We start from the raw sequence: 16,516 nt of genomic DNA, 5'->3' as shown, positions 1-16,516 counted from the left end.
GGATGAGAGGAAAGGAGAGGAGGATGCCCATTCCAAGAATCACTCCAAAATAGAGCCTCAGTGCCTCTGTTGCAGATCCAAAATAAACTTCTCTTCACCAGGTGAGCACCAATCTTGAGGGTATTCCACACCATAGAGCCTCTTCCCTCAAGAGAAAACCGGGAAACTTCTGAAGGTTCAACACCAGGTAAATACTTGTGTGATAGGATACGAGCCCAAAGCTGAGACTGACTAGTACACCAACGCCAATAGAGCTTGGCAGCAAGAGCTTGACTGCACAAGATAGCAGACCGAAGGCCAAGGCCTCCTTCCTTTTTTGGCCGACAAACAGTATCCCAATTGATGAGGCTCCATTTGGTATGTTGCAAATTGCCACTCCAAAGAAATTGGCGAGAGAGGGCATCAAATTCTTTAAGAAAATACATCGGGGCAGCCTGAACCATGCTTCTATATGTGGGAAGAGCTTGAATAACAAATTGAAGGAGTGTCACCCTACCAACGGTAGAGAGCCACCTGTGAGTCCAATTATTGACCCTTTGTCGAAGTTTGTCAAGCAAGCTTTGCCAAAAAAGCCTAGGCTGTCTACCCACCACAATAGGGACCCCCAAGTAAGTCAGAGGGAGAGACGCAATCTGAAATCTCAAGATATTAGCAATCCTCTGTTGGATCGGCTCAGGAGTGTTGAAGAAAAAAATAGAGGACTTGTGGTCATTAATTTTCTGCCCAGAGACAGCCAAATAAGTATCCAAAGTGAGCCGAAAGGCTTTAGCTTCCCGAATCCGAGCTCTCCCAGCAAGGGCAGTATCATCAACAAACTGAAGGTGAGAAAGAGCAGGCAAACCATTGCCCCATTTCCATCCTTGAATCAAATTTTGGGAAACATGAAACTTGATAAGTCTACCAAGTCCCTCAGCCATAATGATAAACAATAAGGCGAAATGGGATCTCCCTGACGAAGACCTCTAGAAGCCCGAAAAAGCTCTGTCGGTTCACCATTAAGAAGGACTGAGAAGGAAGGAGTAGTAACACAGGTAAGAACCCATCTAACCCAATCTTGACTGAAGCTAAAAGCAAGAAGAACTTTTTGCAAGAAATCCCAATTGACTCTGTCATAAGCCTTAGCCATATCAAGCTTAATAAACATAGCACATTCCGTGGAAGTACACATAGAGTGAATAGCTTCAGAAGCAATAACCACCCCATCCAAAATTTGTTTTCTGGCCACATAATTTTACTTGTGAAAGAATTTTGTCCAGTAGCTTGCATTCAACGTTGTTTAATCATATTTTCACTAATAATTAATTGCTAGGAACATTTTTTCTTAGAAAAAATTATTGATTAATGTGCATAATGGTTATCAAATGATAAATATATGCACTGTTGATATAGCTGTAAATTCCAAAACTTACTTTCAAAACTGATAATACTAAGTAAAATGAAAAAATTAATATATGTTAATTTAAGTGCTGACCTCTCCTGTACAATCCAATCAGTAACCTTCAATACTTCTCAAAGTCTCCTCAGGGGTGTATGACACTTGGCAAAGGTTGTACGGCCCTCTCAATATTGGTGCAGCAGATTGTTAAAGGCTGAAATTCCCCTTTTAAATAATGTGCTAGTCTATTAGAGCCTATTAAACGCTACAGAAGATTTTATTTAGGCTTTTAATCCAAAGAAGATGTTTACTAAAACTAATTCAGGACTTCTCTATAAATGCTCAACCCCAAGTAAGCTCTATGCGTTCAATATTTGTTCTAGATTACAGGTTATATAATCATTTATGTTGAAGGTTTCCAGCATCATTATGCACATGGCTAAAGGATTACCATTGGCAAATTGACCTATGCCTGCTAAATATCATTAAGTCATTGAATTTGCCACCCATACTTCCTCTAGAAGATTGAAACAGAGAAAAACCTTTTAAATTTTGTGTCCTATAGACTCTAATAAGCGGGTATTTAAATGATCCATTATCACACAAGGTCTAGATTATTTGCACAGAATTCCAATTTGTATATTATCTCTAGATCACCACAACACCCTCAAGCCTTGTTCTAGGTGGAGAGGTTTTTCTTTGTATCAATGTCAAAGGTCTCCTCCTTATTTACAAACCATGTCATAGAGACATACATTACTAGCCTTTTATCTACCACCACAGGTCAGAGATATCAAATGTTTGGAAAGATGCTAATGGGATTATTTAGCATCCTTGTAATCCAGCCTAGCCATCTCAATCTTGTACCTTCTCTTATGAGCTTTCTCAAATTGTTCTTAGGACCTTTTGCGCATATAATTGATGATTATGAGGTTATCCCTTCTGGTTTGAGCTTTACTGCAAACATGTTAGTTCATTTTATCTTTGTATTTAGTTGCGTTTAAATTTGCAAGACCTACGTCCTTCTTACCCTTGTACTTATCTTTTATGACTGTTGTACTTTCTCATTTGATCCAATAGAAATTATAGTCGTATGAGGTTTAGGTTCAACTTTAGGAAATTGTAAATCCAGGAGTTGAGCTAGTAGCAACTACTGAAGTTTTTTCTTGGATGAGTGACTGCAATGATATGTCAAGATTAGGGGTTGTGGGTAATAGTAGATCCCACTTTTGGTTGGATTGAAAAGGCAACAGTCTACATTACTTTTGAATTTATCTCTAGAAAGCTTTTGGGTTGAAGCATAAACTTACATAATTGTGCTTTTAAGGTTTCCGTTTATCCTTAAGAATTCTTTCCAAGGAGAATTTTCATAAAACCAGATTCCTAACTCGTGTGTATCTGATTTGAAGTGTTACCTAGACTGTTAAAATTTAATTAGTTGGACTCCAATACATTGAAATGGCATGTGAACAAATATATGTTGATAAGAAATTGAAATGAGAGATATTTGAGGTGCGTTAATCAACTCTTGCTCTTACTTCTTGCACCAGCTGAAGTTTATAATAGTAAAGAACATCTGTTTTAGTGTAGAAGTCTTTCATCTCATACGTATTTCATCTTTTCATATGTTTCCAATTTCTTGTTTATTTTAATAATGCGTCATAACATAGAATTGAAAACAAATGAAACTAATGCACTATAAATTTTGGAATTGAACAATCAGCACCAACTCCAGAAAAGGCCATCCCAAAATTTCGAAGGAAGACATTCTGTCAGACACTTAGAAGTCAAAGTCTTAGAAACAAAAACAAAAAGGGAAAGTTTATTTGCTGAAATCATGGAAGAATGAGCAAAAGGTCCAAGACATTCATTGCAAGAACCCACTCACTGAAATATGGGGTTGTTTACGGAATAGGTGCACTTTGTGAGATTGTAAAGAAGTGAGCTTATTAGAGTACTTGGGCATGCCTCTAATCAAACAAAAGATAAATGGTTTTCCATCTAGAACATGAATCCACGAATAGAATTGAGGCACACATAGATTTGTAGGTTTTGTGAGCCATGTTTTACCTCTTTTGGGTATTTTTAATTTATTTTGGGGTATCATGGCTGGTCACAAACTGTTTGGAATTTGCGATCAATTATGAGTCAAAACTGGGTTTTATTGTTTATGAATAATTATATTTCACAGATGTTCATCAATGGTGAATTTCTATGGTTTATAGTTTTGAGAATTAGGCCAAACAATATCTAGTTATGTAAAATCTGTGTTTTGCTGATATGAAGTGAAATTTGATAAACTGAGTTTTCCATTGCTTCTACCCTCTAATTTAGATGAAATTTTTGTAGTCATGTGTTCTATCTGCTTGTTTGATCTAGTTCTGAAGTCAAAATGTGAGATGTCTATTTAAATTTGCCTTTTAAGAGATGGAAAATGTCATTTCTTTTGGAATCAATTTCTGAAGGTTGTCAATATGTAAGGTTGTTAATCTGTTTAGTTGGCCTAGAATGTTAGTAAAAATCAAATAAACCCTTTCTTAACCGAAGGCACGAATTTAGTATTAACTTGACGTGTGTCCATGCCATTAGGTGCAAAACATGGTAGCGTTATAAAACCACCTGCTCATGACGGGATCAAAAAGCCTTGGTATAAGCGGGCAAATAATTCTCAGAAACTTAAAGATAACATATTGTAATCTGACAAATAATGAGGGAGTAAGAGTGGAGTGATATTTCTGGAGTCAAGGAATACTATTATTTGTACTCCATCCAACAGCTGAAGTACACATTAATGGAAAGCCTTTGATTAATTCCATAATTATTCGTCTCAAATGTGCTTCATCCCCTGGCATATTAGAAATACCTTACATTCTTTTGTCGTGCGATATACAACAAAATTCTCAAGAAAGCGAAACCTATTGCAGGCCTTACAAAAGCTGGTAAGAAGTTATAACCATATGAGAAATCACCATTTGCCTAGCAATTTATTAACTCTTTTCAAAAAATTACACACCTACGCCTCTCAATTTGGTATCTTGAAAAGAAAAATCTAGTAGAGCATAAGGGGAAAACTTGTTACCTGAAACATGGAATATGAACACTGCGAATCACTTCAAAAAAGAGAAGTAATTGTTGATCCAACAAATGAAAAATATGTTTTCCCTCTGCATAACTGCTTCCAAATGCTGTGCGAGAAATCACATCTGATGTAAGGATACAAAATTCTTTAAAAACTTCAATTTCATTGGCACCTGATGACACCATTTTACTCCACTCTGTCAACATGTTGTTACCACATTGTACAACTGAGGGAATCATACCCTGCAAAATATTGTAGAAGTCGGAAATCTACTGTTATTACACAGATTGTAGACAACAAAAGAAACGAAAATTTATGTACTAATGTGTCTGAAATGAAAATTGACTTGTTAGAAATGGTGCATATGAAAAATGAAATATATGACAACTAGCTAATGAGAATTCCAGAACTTTTCATATCTTTTGGTTGTTCATGTTCAGAGGATTTACCTTCAAGAGTTCAGTGTGAAAAGCAGGATTGATAATCCTCCTGTGCTGTGCCCATTTCTCCCCATTTAACCTTCCAATGCCTGGTTTTCCGAGCTGCTTATTTTGAAGTTTGTTACAATGTCCAAACTTATTACACAGTATCTCCTTTGCAAACTCAGGGTGAGTAACATAAAGCCTGGGTTTAGTCCCAAACCAGAAAACAAACTCTCGACCTACATCACAAATAATACATGATGAATTGGGCATTATAATTTGTTCTTTTCTTATATAGAAGTGCAGATTTCAAGCTATATGATCCCTCTCTGGATAGTGCATATTGAACTGAGCGTTACAGTACATATGATTTTTTCACTGGATGGTGCCAAGTGATAATATACATATAGATCAACTTTATTGATAAACATATTTCTTAATTGGTAGAATTTCACTGATGTTTTACAGGATGTAGTAATGTACCATATTTTTCTACCCAATGATGATAGGCGGGAAGAATTCGAGGAACAATATTGTGTCCTGACAGTGGCAATGGTTGAGAGCTTTCCTTCCTTGCGAGTCTAACAATATCAGGAGCATTTCCATAGAACAACTTATAAGGAGGACCTCGGATCCCTTGGGATTCAAAATATTTTTTATGTTGCAGTGGTTTCAACCATATTTTTTTCACAATTTCCATCAAAAACATTGCCAAACCAGCTGAAATCACAGCTAGAATCCAAAATAGCCATTCCATTTACTGATAATTTGCTATGTTGACTCAAAACCCAGATCTGATTTGTTGCTCCATGCATTAACATATGCTTTAATCTTCAATTGTCTAGGCCTTGCACAGCCAAGTTTTAAATGCTGGATTATTTAATTGTCATAATTGAAAAGATTGATAATGAATGTTGATTGTCCTATTTGTCATTTTGAAATATTTGTAGTACAATTTAGAAGTTGTTGACCTTTAGTAATTGGCTCGATCAATAATTTTATTATTATTACTTTAGTTAGGAAATTAGAATATCCACATTTGAAGAAATAAACGCTGACATTCGTTTTTAAAAATCAATTCATACGAAACAATTAAATTATAATAATGAAACAGTTATACCAAATCAACTTATAAAGAATTAATATTAATTTATTTATAAAAAAATAATAAAATCGAAACATCAATTAAGAAATTTTGAATTTTAAAGTTATAAAGTCAACTTTATAAGTATCCTCTCACGTATAATATTTGTTATATTTATAATATAAATTTATAAACAAACTAACATTTAACAATTGATTTGATTGATTAATTTAACATTTTAATAAAGTTAAATATTTGGTTTTAAAATATTGTTTTGATAAATTAATCTATTTAAATAATTAGTTCAATTTTTTTGGGATAAAATATCATTTAATATTTTAATTAAAATATATATCAAATTTTATATTCATTTTGAAACTTAGTCATTGTGACTGTGTCATTTGATAATTGCTCATACCTAGACTGTATGGATTTGGCTACCCAACACAAACTGTTATGCGTGTACACAAATAAGGTGGACATTCATCTTAAAACACCCTAGAATTTTGATATTCATCCCAAAACACCTCAGAATCTTGCGACCAAATACAAATGGGTTGTATGTTGGTGCCAAAAACACCCCATGTGAGCTCTCAAGATTTACTTTGAGACACAGACACATGGAAGCCAAAATTTCCCCCTACTCTTAGACCATTGACAAACATTCACTGACATAAACCATATATAGTTCATATTTCAAGGCATTACAAAGGGGAGGTGTGTTGGAAGAAGTCAATAGTAACATGTCTACAATTTGTTATGCTTAGATTGGAGTTAACTCCACAACTACTCCATGTGTGTAGAATTGAAGAAACTCCTCTCAACCTACGACAACAAACACAACCACATCAGTAAAGCTTATTAAGATTAGCATCAGTTCTATCAACATGAGAAGGAACTTAGGATTGTAATATGTTTCTAGAAGGATGTAAAGACCTCTATAAATAGAGGCAATTCCATTGCAATTTATCAATCAATTCAAAAAATTTGCTCTTCCAATTTGCCTTGTGTTGTTGTTGTTGTTGTTTTCATATTTCTTAAGTTTATCTTTCTTAACATGGTATTAGTGCAAATATGATCCTTGGGCAGTGGTATGCATCTTTTTTGTGTGATCTATTGTTGCAAGTTACTGTTGATTGAGCAACATCATAATCTTTTTTGGGTATCAAGCAATTTTTATTCATATTTGGTGAGATCTTTTCAATCTCTTAATTTGGGTACTGAAGATTCTGATTTTCTTTCTCATCCCAAAAGGAGAGAAGTATTTGGTGAAAGTTTTCTTTCCAATTGTTGATTTAAGTGCTAAAGATTCTAACATGTTTTTTCTCATCCAAAAAGGAGAGAAGTTGATTAATGGATTCTCTTGGCGTACTCTACCTATAGTTAGATTACATGAAAATGAATCATTATGTCTAGTTCTCACAAATAGAATTAGTATGATAATGGTTATGGTGAAGTGATTGACTAAATGATAACATATATTTGACATTTAAAAAAAAGGTTAATTAAAATGCTTAATAGCATGATTGGCATGGTCATTCAATGCTAAGCCTTTAGTCACTCTTGAGCTAAGTTAATTAACTTGTATGGGCACTTAACTTGGCCATTACAATGCCACTTGACAAAGATGAATGGTAGACTTGAAATATTTTATGTTTTGATTAAATGGTTCATTGAAAAGGGTATCACTAATATGTTGTGTAGTTTTATTTTTCAATCAAAACCTTATTCTATGTAGAGCGATGCCATGATTCTCATCCAAAGGAGCTCTGTTATTTTTTTGTTTTTGGGTTTTAGATGTAGTATTCACTGATTCATATTGAGTCTAATACTACCATTTTTAGTTGAGAAGATGTTGTGAAAATAGGTATTATTGGGTTTGATTGCAAACAACTTTGATGTTTTTGGGTCATATTGAGCAGTTGTTTTATTCTCACATTTGAATACTCACTGATGTTTTCTCTTGTTATTATGTTGTTAATGAGGAATAATCTCACTATAAGGAGACTTCTCTCAAGGTTGTTAAGTTTTAGAAGGTGGGCATTAAGTATGATAAGTTAGGTATGAATCTCTGCTCTTATGGAGAAAGTATTCTTGAGCCATTTCAAGAAAAATGAGAATTTCATCTGAGGTATAAAATTATAAGTTGTTGTATACAATTGAAATAGTTTCTCATTTATACTCATTCATGTGTGCAAATAAGAATGGTTAGTTTCATTAATATTTATTTTGAAAAAACAAGATTAGAAATACCGTAATGGAAAAACAAAAATAAGGGGTTTTTTAATTTATGTTAACCCTAGATAATCCTTTATCTGCCTTAGAATCAAAGTAAAAGTTATACTTTGAAATTGGAACTATATTGATTGCTCATATGATTATAGAAGATAAACATGTTTGCGTCATTTCTTCCTTGTGACACTAAATCTGTTTTTATCTTTTTTGAAGAATGTTGGCAAGTTTTTATGCAAGCATACACAGGAAGATTTTGATTTGGATAATCATTTTCAATTAGTTTCAATTTTAGATTTGATGGTTAGAATTAATTGTTCATTCGGTTTGTCTTACTGTCAACCTAACATAGGGTTTTACAAATATTTGTGACTATGATGAACCTTGATAATATATTGGTTCAATTTATTACATAAAAAAGAATGCAAAAGTGTTTGAAATATCTACGCTTTTGTGGTTATGAAGATCTTTTACGAAGATTTGAAACAAGTGATTTTTTTCCCTACCTTTGGCAATTTATTTTATAAATTGTTACTAGTTCATGTAACTATTACTATTTAAGTGATTGTAAATGTTTAATATATATCACTGTATAAGGGAGTATGAATATGTGTTGAAAAGTGTGTGAAAAGGAATATGTAGTCATATTATCTTATATGTGGAGTACCTATTGCGATATTGAAAGAAAAAACAAAAGATTGTATGTATATATATAGGTGTATGCAATAAAAGCATATAGCTATATATGTATGCAATTTGTGAAGAAACTTTGTAAAAGGAAATAAAAAGGGTTGTAGCCCTAAGTAGTTATAACTTATATTGTAATGAAGAGTTATTGCTCAATAAAGATGAGAGGTTTCAATGGAGTGGTTTTTTCCCCTTTGAGAAAACCAAAAGTTTTTGAGGGTTTCCCACTCAACACAAAAATCTTGTGCCTCTTTCTTTTGTGAGTTGTCTAATTTTCTCTTATATATTGTACTTTTATTTACGTATTCAATTCATCTATACAATTGTTGTGAATCTTAAATGTGCATTTGTTTAAAACAATTGAAAAGTCAATAAAATCTCTTGTTCTATTTCACCCCCTCCCTCTCATAATAGCCATTAATTCCAACAAGTGACATCAAAGAATAGGGTCGATTCCTAGGTCTGTCTTTAGGGATTACTAGGGATAATTTAGAAGTATCAATGGCATAGGTTGAAGATACCTCTCTCACCAGAGCCCAATTATTTAATGGTACTAATTATATCTTTTGGAAGGTCATGATGGAAGCCTTTATAAACTCTCTAGCTGTTTGTATGTGGGAAGTTGTAATCATCACAAAATTGTTGAAAATAATTGGTCAATTGTATATTGTCTTTGATGTTGCACAAAATGTCATGTTTTTATTAGTCAATGTTCACTAAGATCACTTGGATGATGAAGATAGTTTCCTATGTCTATCGAGCATTCTAGAGTTTTCCAAGTTCAGAAGACAGTGTCTACCAAGTTCACCTGGGCTCCAAAGAGAAGTTCGCAGAAGTTGAGTGTTAACTAAGTTCACTCGGTTAACAAAGGAAAGTTGGCATGGAACCAATGTTAACCAAGCTCACTCAATTACCAAAGGAAGTTTACGAAGTTGCAATGTTAATCGAATTCACTTGGTTAACACAGGAACATCAGTTCTGAGTTAGTGTCTATCGAGTTAGGTCGGCTAACAAAGGATTTACTTATTTTGGCATATTGAGTTTAATGGATTTTTTTGTTGGTACTAGCTGACTGATGTAATAAATATTAATTATTTTAATATTATATTCAAGTCGACTTGACAATGTATATGATATAAGTATAAGGTCAAGTTGAGGATTGAATGTGTGAGAATGTGTGGAAGATAAGAAGATGCTTAGAGGAAGCAAATTAGAAGGATCAATAGAATATCCTTGCTGGGTTGCAAAGATATATCTGATCAAGAAGGATCGAGTAGTGAAGCCAAAAAAGAGATCTAAAATCAACAATTCAGTTGCATCAGTAATTAGGTCAAGTCATTGTTACTCTCTAACCATTGTAGCAATGAATCAAATCTCTTAAAAGAGTTAGCCTAACAACTATTTTTCGAATCCTCAAACAAGGTGGCATTTCTAGATTGAAGTGTCTAAAGAACTCTAACAAGGCCACTCCTAATAGGGTGATTAAATCCTCTAACAAGGTCACACTTAACGGTATGTTTTGTAACCTTTAACAGGGTTAGCTCCAAATAGGGCTCACTTCAAAAGAGTGAAAAATAGTAACTAGTTGCAATTGGTGTTTTTTCCCAAATTGGGTTTCCATGTTAAATCTTGGTGTCACTTGTGTTCATGCTATTTCTTTTATGTGTATGCAACTAAGTTAATCAAGGTTAATCATACTTAATATCTCAATATCTGCATGTTCAGTATTTACTGAGTTACAAGTGCTTGTTGAGTTACAACAAATTGTTAGTGTTAACCAAGTGACAACAGTAATTTAGCTTAAGCAGAGTTTATGTTTTGATTTGTATTGAGATCTAAGGGACCTGAGATTTATTCTTGTAGTAACTGATTCACCCTTCCCCTCTCAGTTACTCATCTTATATTTCCAATAAAAATGCACTATACCAAAAAGCATATGTATTGAGCTTGATGAAAAAACCAAGAATGAACTTGATAAAAGAGCCAAATTTGCTATCTTATGTGGTTTCACAAAAGACGCGTTTGTCAAAGTCATGCATTGTCAATCTGCTAATGATATTTGGGTAAAATTAGAAACCATTTATCAAGGTGATGAAAAGGTAAAGGAATCAAAGTTAATAACTTTGAAAACACAATTTGATAATTTGAAAATGAATGAGGATGAAAGTATAGCAACCTTCTTCTAAAGGATTGATGAACTATTGAAAGGTAGAAGGGGATTAGGAGAAAATATTGAGGAACATGATAGTGTCTCAAAGGTAGTAAGAACTATAATATCTAAATTTGAAATTAAAAAATTCTACTTTGGAAGAGAAGAAAAACTTCTGTAAAATGACTTTACATTAGTTACAAGGAACCCTAATTTCTTATGAAATGAGAATAGACAATAATGTTGGTTCTCCTACAAAAGAAACAACCTTCGAGGCTGAAAAAAGAAGATGAAAATGATTCAAATATAACAGATGCTCTTGAAGCATTACTAGTTAGAAATTTGAAAAAGAAATATCAAGGAAAACCAAAATATTTTAAATGTGGACAATTACGCCACTTTGATGCAAAGTGTCCCTATGCTAATTAGGATGAAAATGATGAGAAACCTGAAAAATCTTTCAAGTCAAAATCGTGGAATCAAAAAAAAAGTTTCATTTTTAAAAAGGGAGTCTTTTGTCAAAGGAAGACTCTAATGAAGAATCAAATGATTCAGGCGAGGAGGGATAAACCTTGTTTATGGCTGAAATAGTTAAAAAACTAGAATCTATTCAATCGAAATCTTCATCTAATTTAGATGAAGATAGATCTTGAAGAAGATCTACTTTTCTCTCTACAAGAAATAAAGAGATTAAGGAAATTGATCTCTACTTTTGAAAAGGAAAATTAGTCGTTAAAAGTTAAGTTGGATAGTGCAAATCAACTTATTGAAAATTTAAAAAAATTGTTAGATTAAAATGAAAATAAGTTAATCTTGTTGCAAAAATAGATCGATCAATTTGTTTCAAATATTAATACAGTTGAAAAAGGAGAGTCTTCAAAATAGATTTCAAATCATTTCTTTAAAGGTTATTGTTTTAATTATAACATATTTGGTCATAAGAATATAAGTGCAAGGTGACAAGACATGAATTAATATATGGCTTTAAGAAAGTACTTAGATGTTTTAAGTGTTACCACCATGGGCACTTTCCAAATCAATGTAAACTGAATTTGAAGGATAAACGAGTTTTGAAACCTATACTTATGAATGTTGAAAAATCTCTAATTGTGGAAACAATCCTATTTTCTCATAAATCTACAACTTGGGTTTTGGATAGTGGTTGTTCACACCATATGACTGGAACCAAAAATAAGTTTAAAACCCTAGAAGACTCTGATGGAGGGTTTGTCATATTTTGAGATAATTTAGGTGCTTATATTACAAGTAGTGGCTCAGTCACTCTTGACTGTCCAACCACCTTGTTGAGTAAGCACAACACAAGAAAAAAATAGAAAGGAAAACTAAGGAGAGAGAGAGAGGAATGACAATATCTTATTGATTCATCATATTATTAGCAAACATGCATGGTTGTAAGGCCTTCCAAGTTATGACCAATACAAAGATCATAAATACATCAAAATGCATTCAACATGATAGAGTTGTAATTAGATATCTAGACTCTAGCTCGCTAACTTCTACGAACCTCCTACTTTTTCTCTAGCTCAATCTCTTCTACTAAACCTAAACATATACTCACTACTTATACTTGCCAAAGTGGTTTACAAAAGATTCTAAATCTTCAAATTAGAGAAGGTCGTCCCTATAATCTATACACATCCCAATGCATGACCCATACAATAAATGCTCAAGAAAAATTCAAACAAGAACCGATTTCGACAAACTCAATCAAAGAAGGAATTGGGTATCAGAGAAACTAACAAAGCCAACTTGACACATGAAGTAACTTGTCCAATACAAGAACTCGGTAAATACTAGAGCTCAGCAATACTGGCACTCATAAATAACTATAACTCAACAATAACAAGAAGCATAACAAGACAACTATGGATTCTCCTATATTAGACAACTAGGGTTAACAGAAATGATTCTCCTAAATCATGAAGGCATCACAACCTGAGTTGAATTCAACTCAGATAGAGAAATCTATGGAGCATCATCAACTAGTATGTTCTTCCACTTTACCAATTAATCAAAGTAATCATTTCCCCTTGTTCTTTTTCCAATTCTCTAGTCTAATATATATTCAAACTCTTCAATCTACTTCTTAAGATAACTATTTGGTACAACAACATCATCTTCTAACTCATGATAGTCATATAAATCAACAACATTGAATATAAGAGATATATCATTTTCATCTAATAACTCAATTTCATATGCACTACCACTATAAAAATTCCTTAAAATTCTATAAGGACTAAACTTCTTCATTTGCAGCTTACTGTATGTTCCAACAAGAAATCTACCCTTTCTCAAATGAACCATCAACTCATCAAAACCTTCAAAAGCATATTATCTTCTAGGTTTGTCTACATTCTCCTTATACTTATGATTACTTTGCCCCAACCTTGACTTTAGTTCCTCGTGCATAGACTTCATAACATCATAAAATACTTCTCCAACACTTCTCTTATCTATACCAACAACATCCCTCAAATCTACTATGCCTCTAGGCTGCATTCTAGTAACAATCTAAAAAGGTATTTTCCCAATACTTCTATTTACAAAATTATTATATTAAAACTCAACATGTGCCAATACCATATCCTAGTTATTCAGTTTATCCCCAACTAAGCATCTTAGTAAATTACCCAAGCTTCTATTCATAGCCTCTATCTGTCCATCAGTGTGTGAATGGAATGTAGAACTAAATTTCAGCTCAATATTAATTTTCTTCCATAAAGTCTTCCAAAAATAACCAACAAACTTGCTATCTTAGTCAAAGATAATACTAACAATATCTTTGAAGAAAAGCTCTGCAACATGCACTACATCATATGTCTTCTTAAATGGTATGAAATGTGCAATCTTAGAAAATCTATCTACAACAACAAATATGGAATCATACCCTCTTTTTGTCCTAGGTAAACCAAGAACAAAATCCATACTAATATCACTTTAAGGTTTCTCACAAATAGAAATAGGTGTATACAATCTAGTATTTTGACTTACTCCTTTTAAAACTTGACAAACTCCACATCTCTTTACAAAATTCTGAACATCCTTATACATCTATGACCAATAATACTTGTCTTTGAGAAAACTCAATGTCTTATCAATTCCAAAGTCTGCAACCAATCCACCACAATGATTTTATTTAATCAAATTAACTCTCAAATAACTTCTTAGTATACACAAGGAAATTCCTTTGAACAACATACCTTATAAAATAATATTCATACTTACTTACTTGGTTGATTTGGTTCATTTGGTACTTTGCACTCTCTCCATGCTTCAAAAGAATTATGATCAATACCATACAACTCTTTCATCTCGTAAAAACTAAGAACTTCAACCTTCATTTCGATCAAGAAAGAACATCTTCTACTCAATGCATCTGCAACATGGTTAGTGACTCCACTTTTATGATTTATCACAAATGTAAAACTCTACAAGTATTCAACCCACTTCATATGTCTCTGATTCAACTTATAGTGACTTCCTTATTGTAAAGCCTTATGATTAGTATATAACATAAACTCCTTAGGGATAAAATACATCTCCACTTCTTCAAGTATTAAACAATAGCATAGAACTCTTGATCATACACATAATACTTCTTTTTAGAATCATTCAACTTCTCACTAAAGAAAGCAACATGTTTACCTTCCTGACTCAACACAACTCTTATTGCATTACCACTTGCATCACATTCAGCTTGAAACACTTTATTGAAATCAACTAAGGCCAATAGAGTTAATTCAATAACCTTTTGATTTAAAGTCTCAAAAAATTTATCGGATCCATGTTTCCACTTGAAATCCTTTTTATCTCCTCTCATTGTCTTAGTCATAGCATTACAAATAGAACTCATATTCCTTATGAAGTTTTTGTAGAAACATGCCAAACCATGAAAGGATCTTACCTCACCCACATTCTTAGGTGTAAGCCATTTGAGAATTGCCTTAACCTTCTCAAGATCCATCTTCAAAATATTCACTAAAATCACAATTCTCAAATACACAATCTCCTCTTGCATGAATGAACATTTCTTCAAATTAATCAATAATTTCTCCTCCTCCAATCTCTATAATTTACTTGTCTAATATGTTCAAGATGTTTTTCCTTAATCTTATTGAATATCATAATGACATCCAAATAAATAATCACAAACCTATCCAATAATCTCTTTAGAACCTCATTCATAAGCCTCATCAAAGTACTCAATGCATTAGTCAAACCAAAAGGCATAACCAACCATTCATACAAACCATCCTTTTTTTTTAATACAGTATTCCACTCATTGCCCTCTCGAATGTTGATATGATGATAACCACTCTTCAAATCAATATTTGTAAAGTACTTCGCTCCACTTAAAAAATCCATTATGTCATCCATCCTTGACATAAGAAACCTATTATTTTTCTAATAGCTCTAGAATTAATACACATTCTCCATTCTTCTTAGGTGCCAATACAATAGGCACAACACATGGACTCAAGCTTTCTCTGATCAAACCTTTCTACAAGAAACTTATGCATTTATCTATTAAGTTCTTCATTCTCATTATAGGTCAATCTATATGGTTCTTTATTCATAAAACTAGCTCCAGGAATTAGGTCCATACAATGACTTATACTTCTTATTGGCGATAAACCATCAAGTATATCTTCTGCAATAATCTTTTTGTTGTTAGCATGAATGTTGATGATACTACGTTGGGGAGTATCCTAAGCATTGGAGAGTATTGATATTTTTCATTCATGACTATCTTTGTCATTGATGAAAATATAACATGGTTTCTGTAAAGGCTAGTTGAGTAGCAGATAAAGATCTTGATGGTACAGACAATAGTTTGATTTTCTAGTGATGTGTAGTCGTGGACATGTTTCACATAGTGTCCTAATGATGTGGTTGAGTGCATAGAGTCTAATTCAAAGTTGTATGAAAGTTGTACTTGATTTACAGGGAGTATTTCAGAGATAAAGTATTGGGAAAGTAGTTCCTAATGCTTGTTAGCTATCTTACATCTAAGATATAATGAAGAGATGCACAATTGGGTAGTGATAGAGAATAATCAGTTGGTGACATCACCGAGTGTGCAAGCCCCAGTATTACACATGTGAATTTTTGTATAGACTATGAGACAATAGTGCTATTGTAATTATAATTAATTGGGAAAGCCTCAAGGCTGACTTAGGGAATTATTATGAAGATACGATATAAAGGAAAGTTGTTTTCGTTGATTGTAAGGTGTATCCATTGTTGTAAGAAGTGCAAAGTGCAAAAATAAGGAGAGTTCTTGAGCAATGTGTGTAAGTGATCGAAGGGATTATTGGGTGTGAGATTTGTGATCTTATTACAAGATCAAACAGAGTAAAAGTTTGGTTGACAAGACAGAGAAAGAGGAAGGAATAGTTGATGCAGGAGCATCTTGGAGTAGATGGCTATCCTGCATGATTAAGGGATTTTGGTGGAGTTGAGT

The 16,516-nt window shown here is 33.0% G+C and overlaps 1 protein-coding gene across 1 annotated transcript in view; it reads right to left on the bottom strand.

Annotated features, from left to right (window-relative positions):
* The window catches only part of LOC149565070 (cytochrome P450 734A1-like), a 35,089-nt gene extending 29,341 nt beyond the window's left edge, over nt 1-5,748 (bottom strand). Inside the window, exons 1-3 of the mRNA XM_089818621.1 lie at nt 5,360-5,748; nt 4,904-5,115; nt 4,455-4,696 (exon numbers count right to left, since the gene is read on the bottom strand). Of these exons, the coding sequence (XP_089674747.1) occupies nt 4,455-4,696; nt 4,904-5,115; nt 5,360-5,633 (728 nt within the window). The 5' untranslated portion in view covers nt 5,634-5,748. The remainder of the gene's footprint in view (nt 1-4,454; nt 4,697-4,903; nt 5,116-5,359) is intronic.
* Between the last annotated feature and the right edge of the window lie 10,768 nt (nt 5,749-16,516).

This window comes from Cupressus sempervirens, chromosome 3, assembly GCF_028749045.1.
Source record: "Cupressus sempervirens isolate cs-2001-9-10 chromosome 3, ASM2874904v1, whole genome shotgun sequence".
In the NCBI taxonomy this organism is placed as follows: Eukaryota; Viridiplantae; Streptophyta; class Pinopsida; order Cupressales; family Cupressaceae; genus Cupressus; species Cupressus sempervirens.
This window is presented reverse-complemented; position numbering and strand designations above follow the sequence as displayed.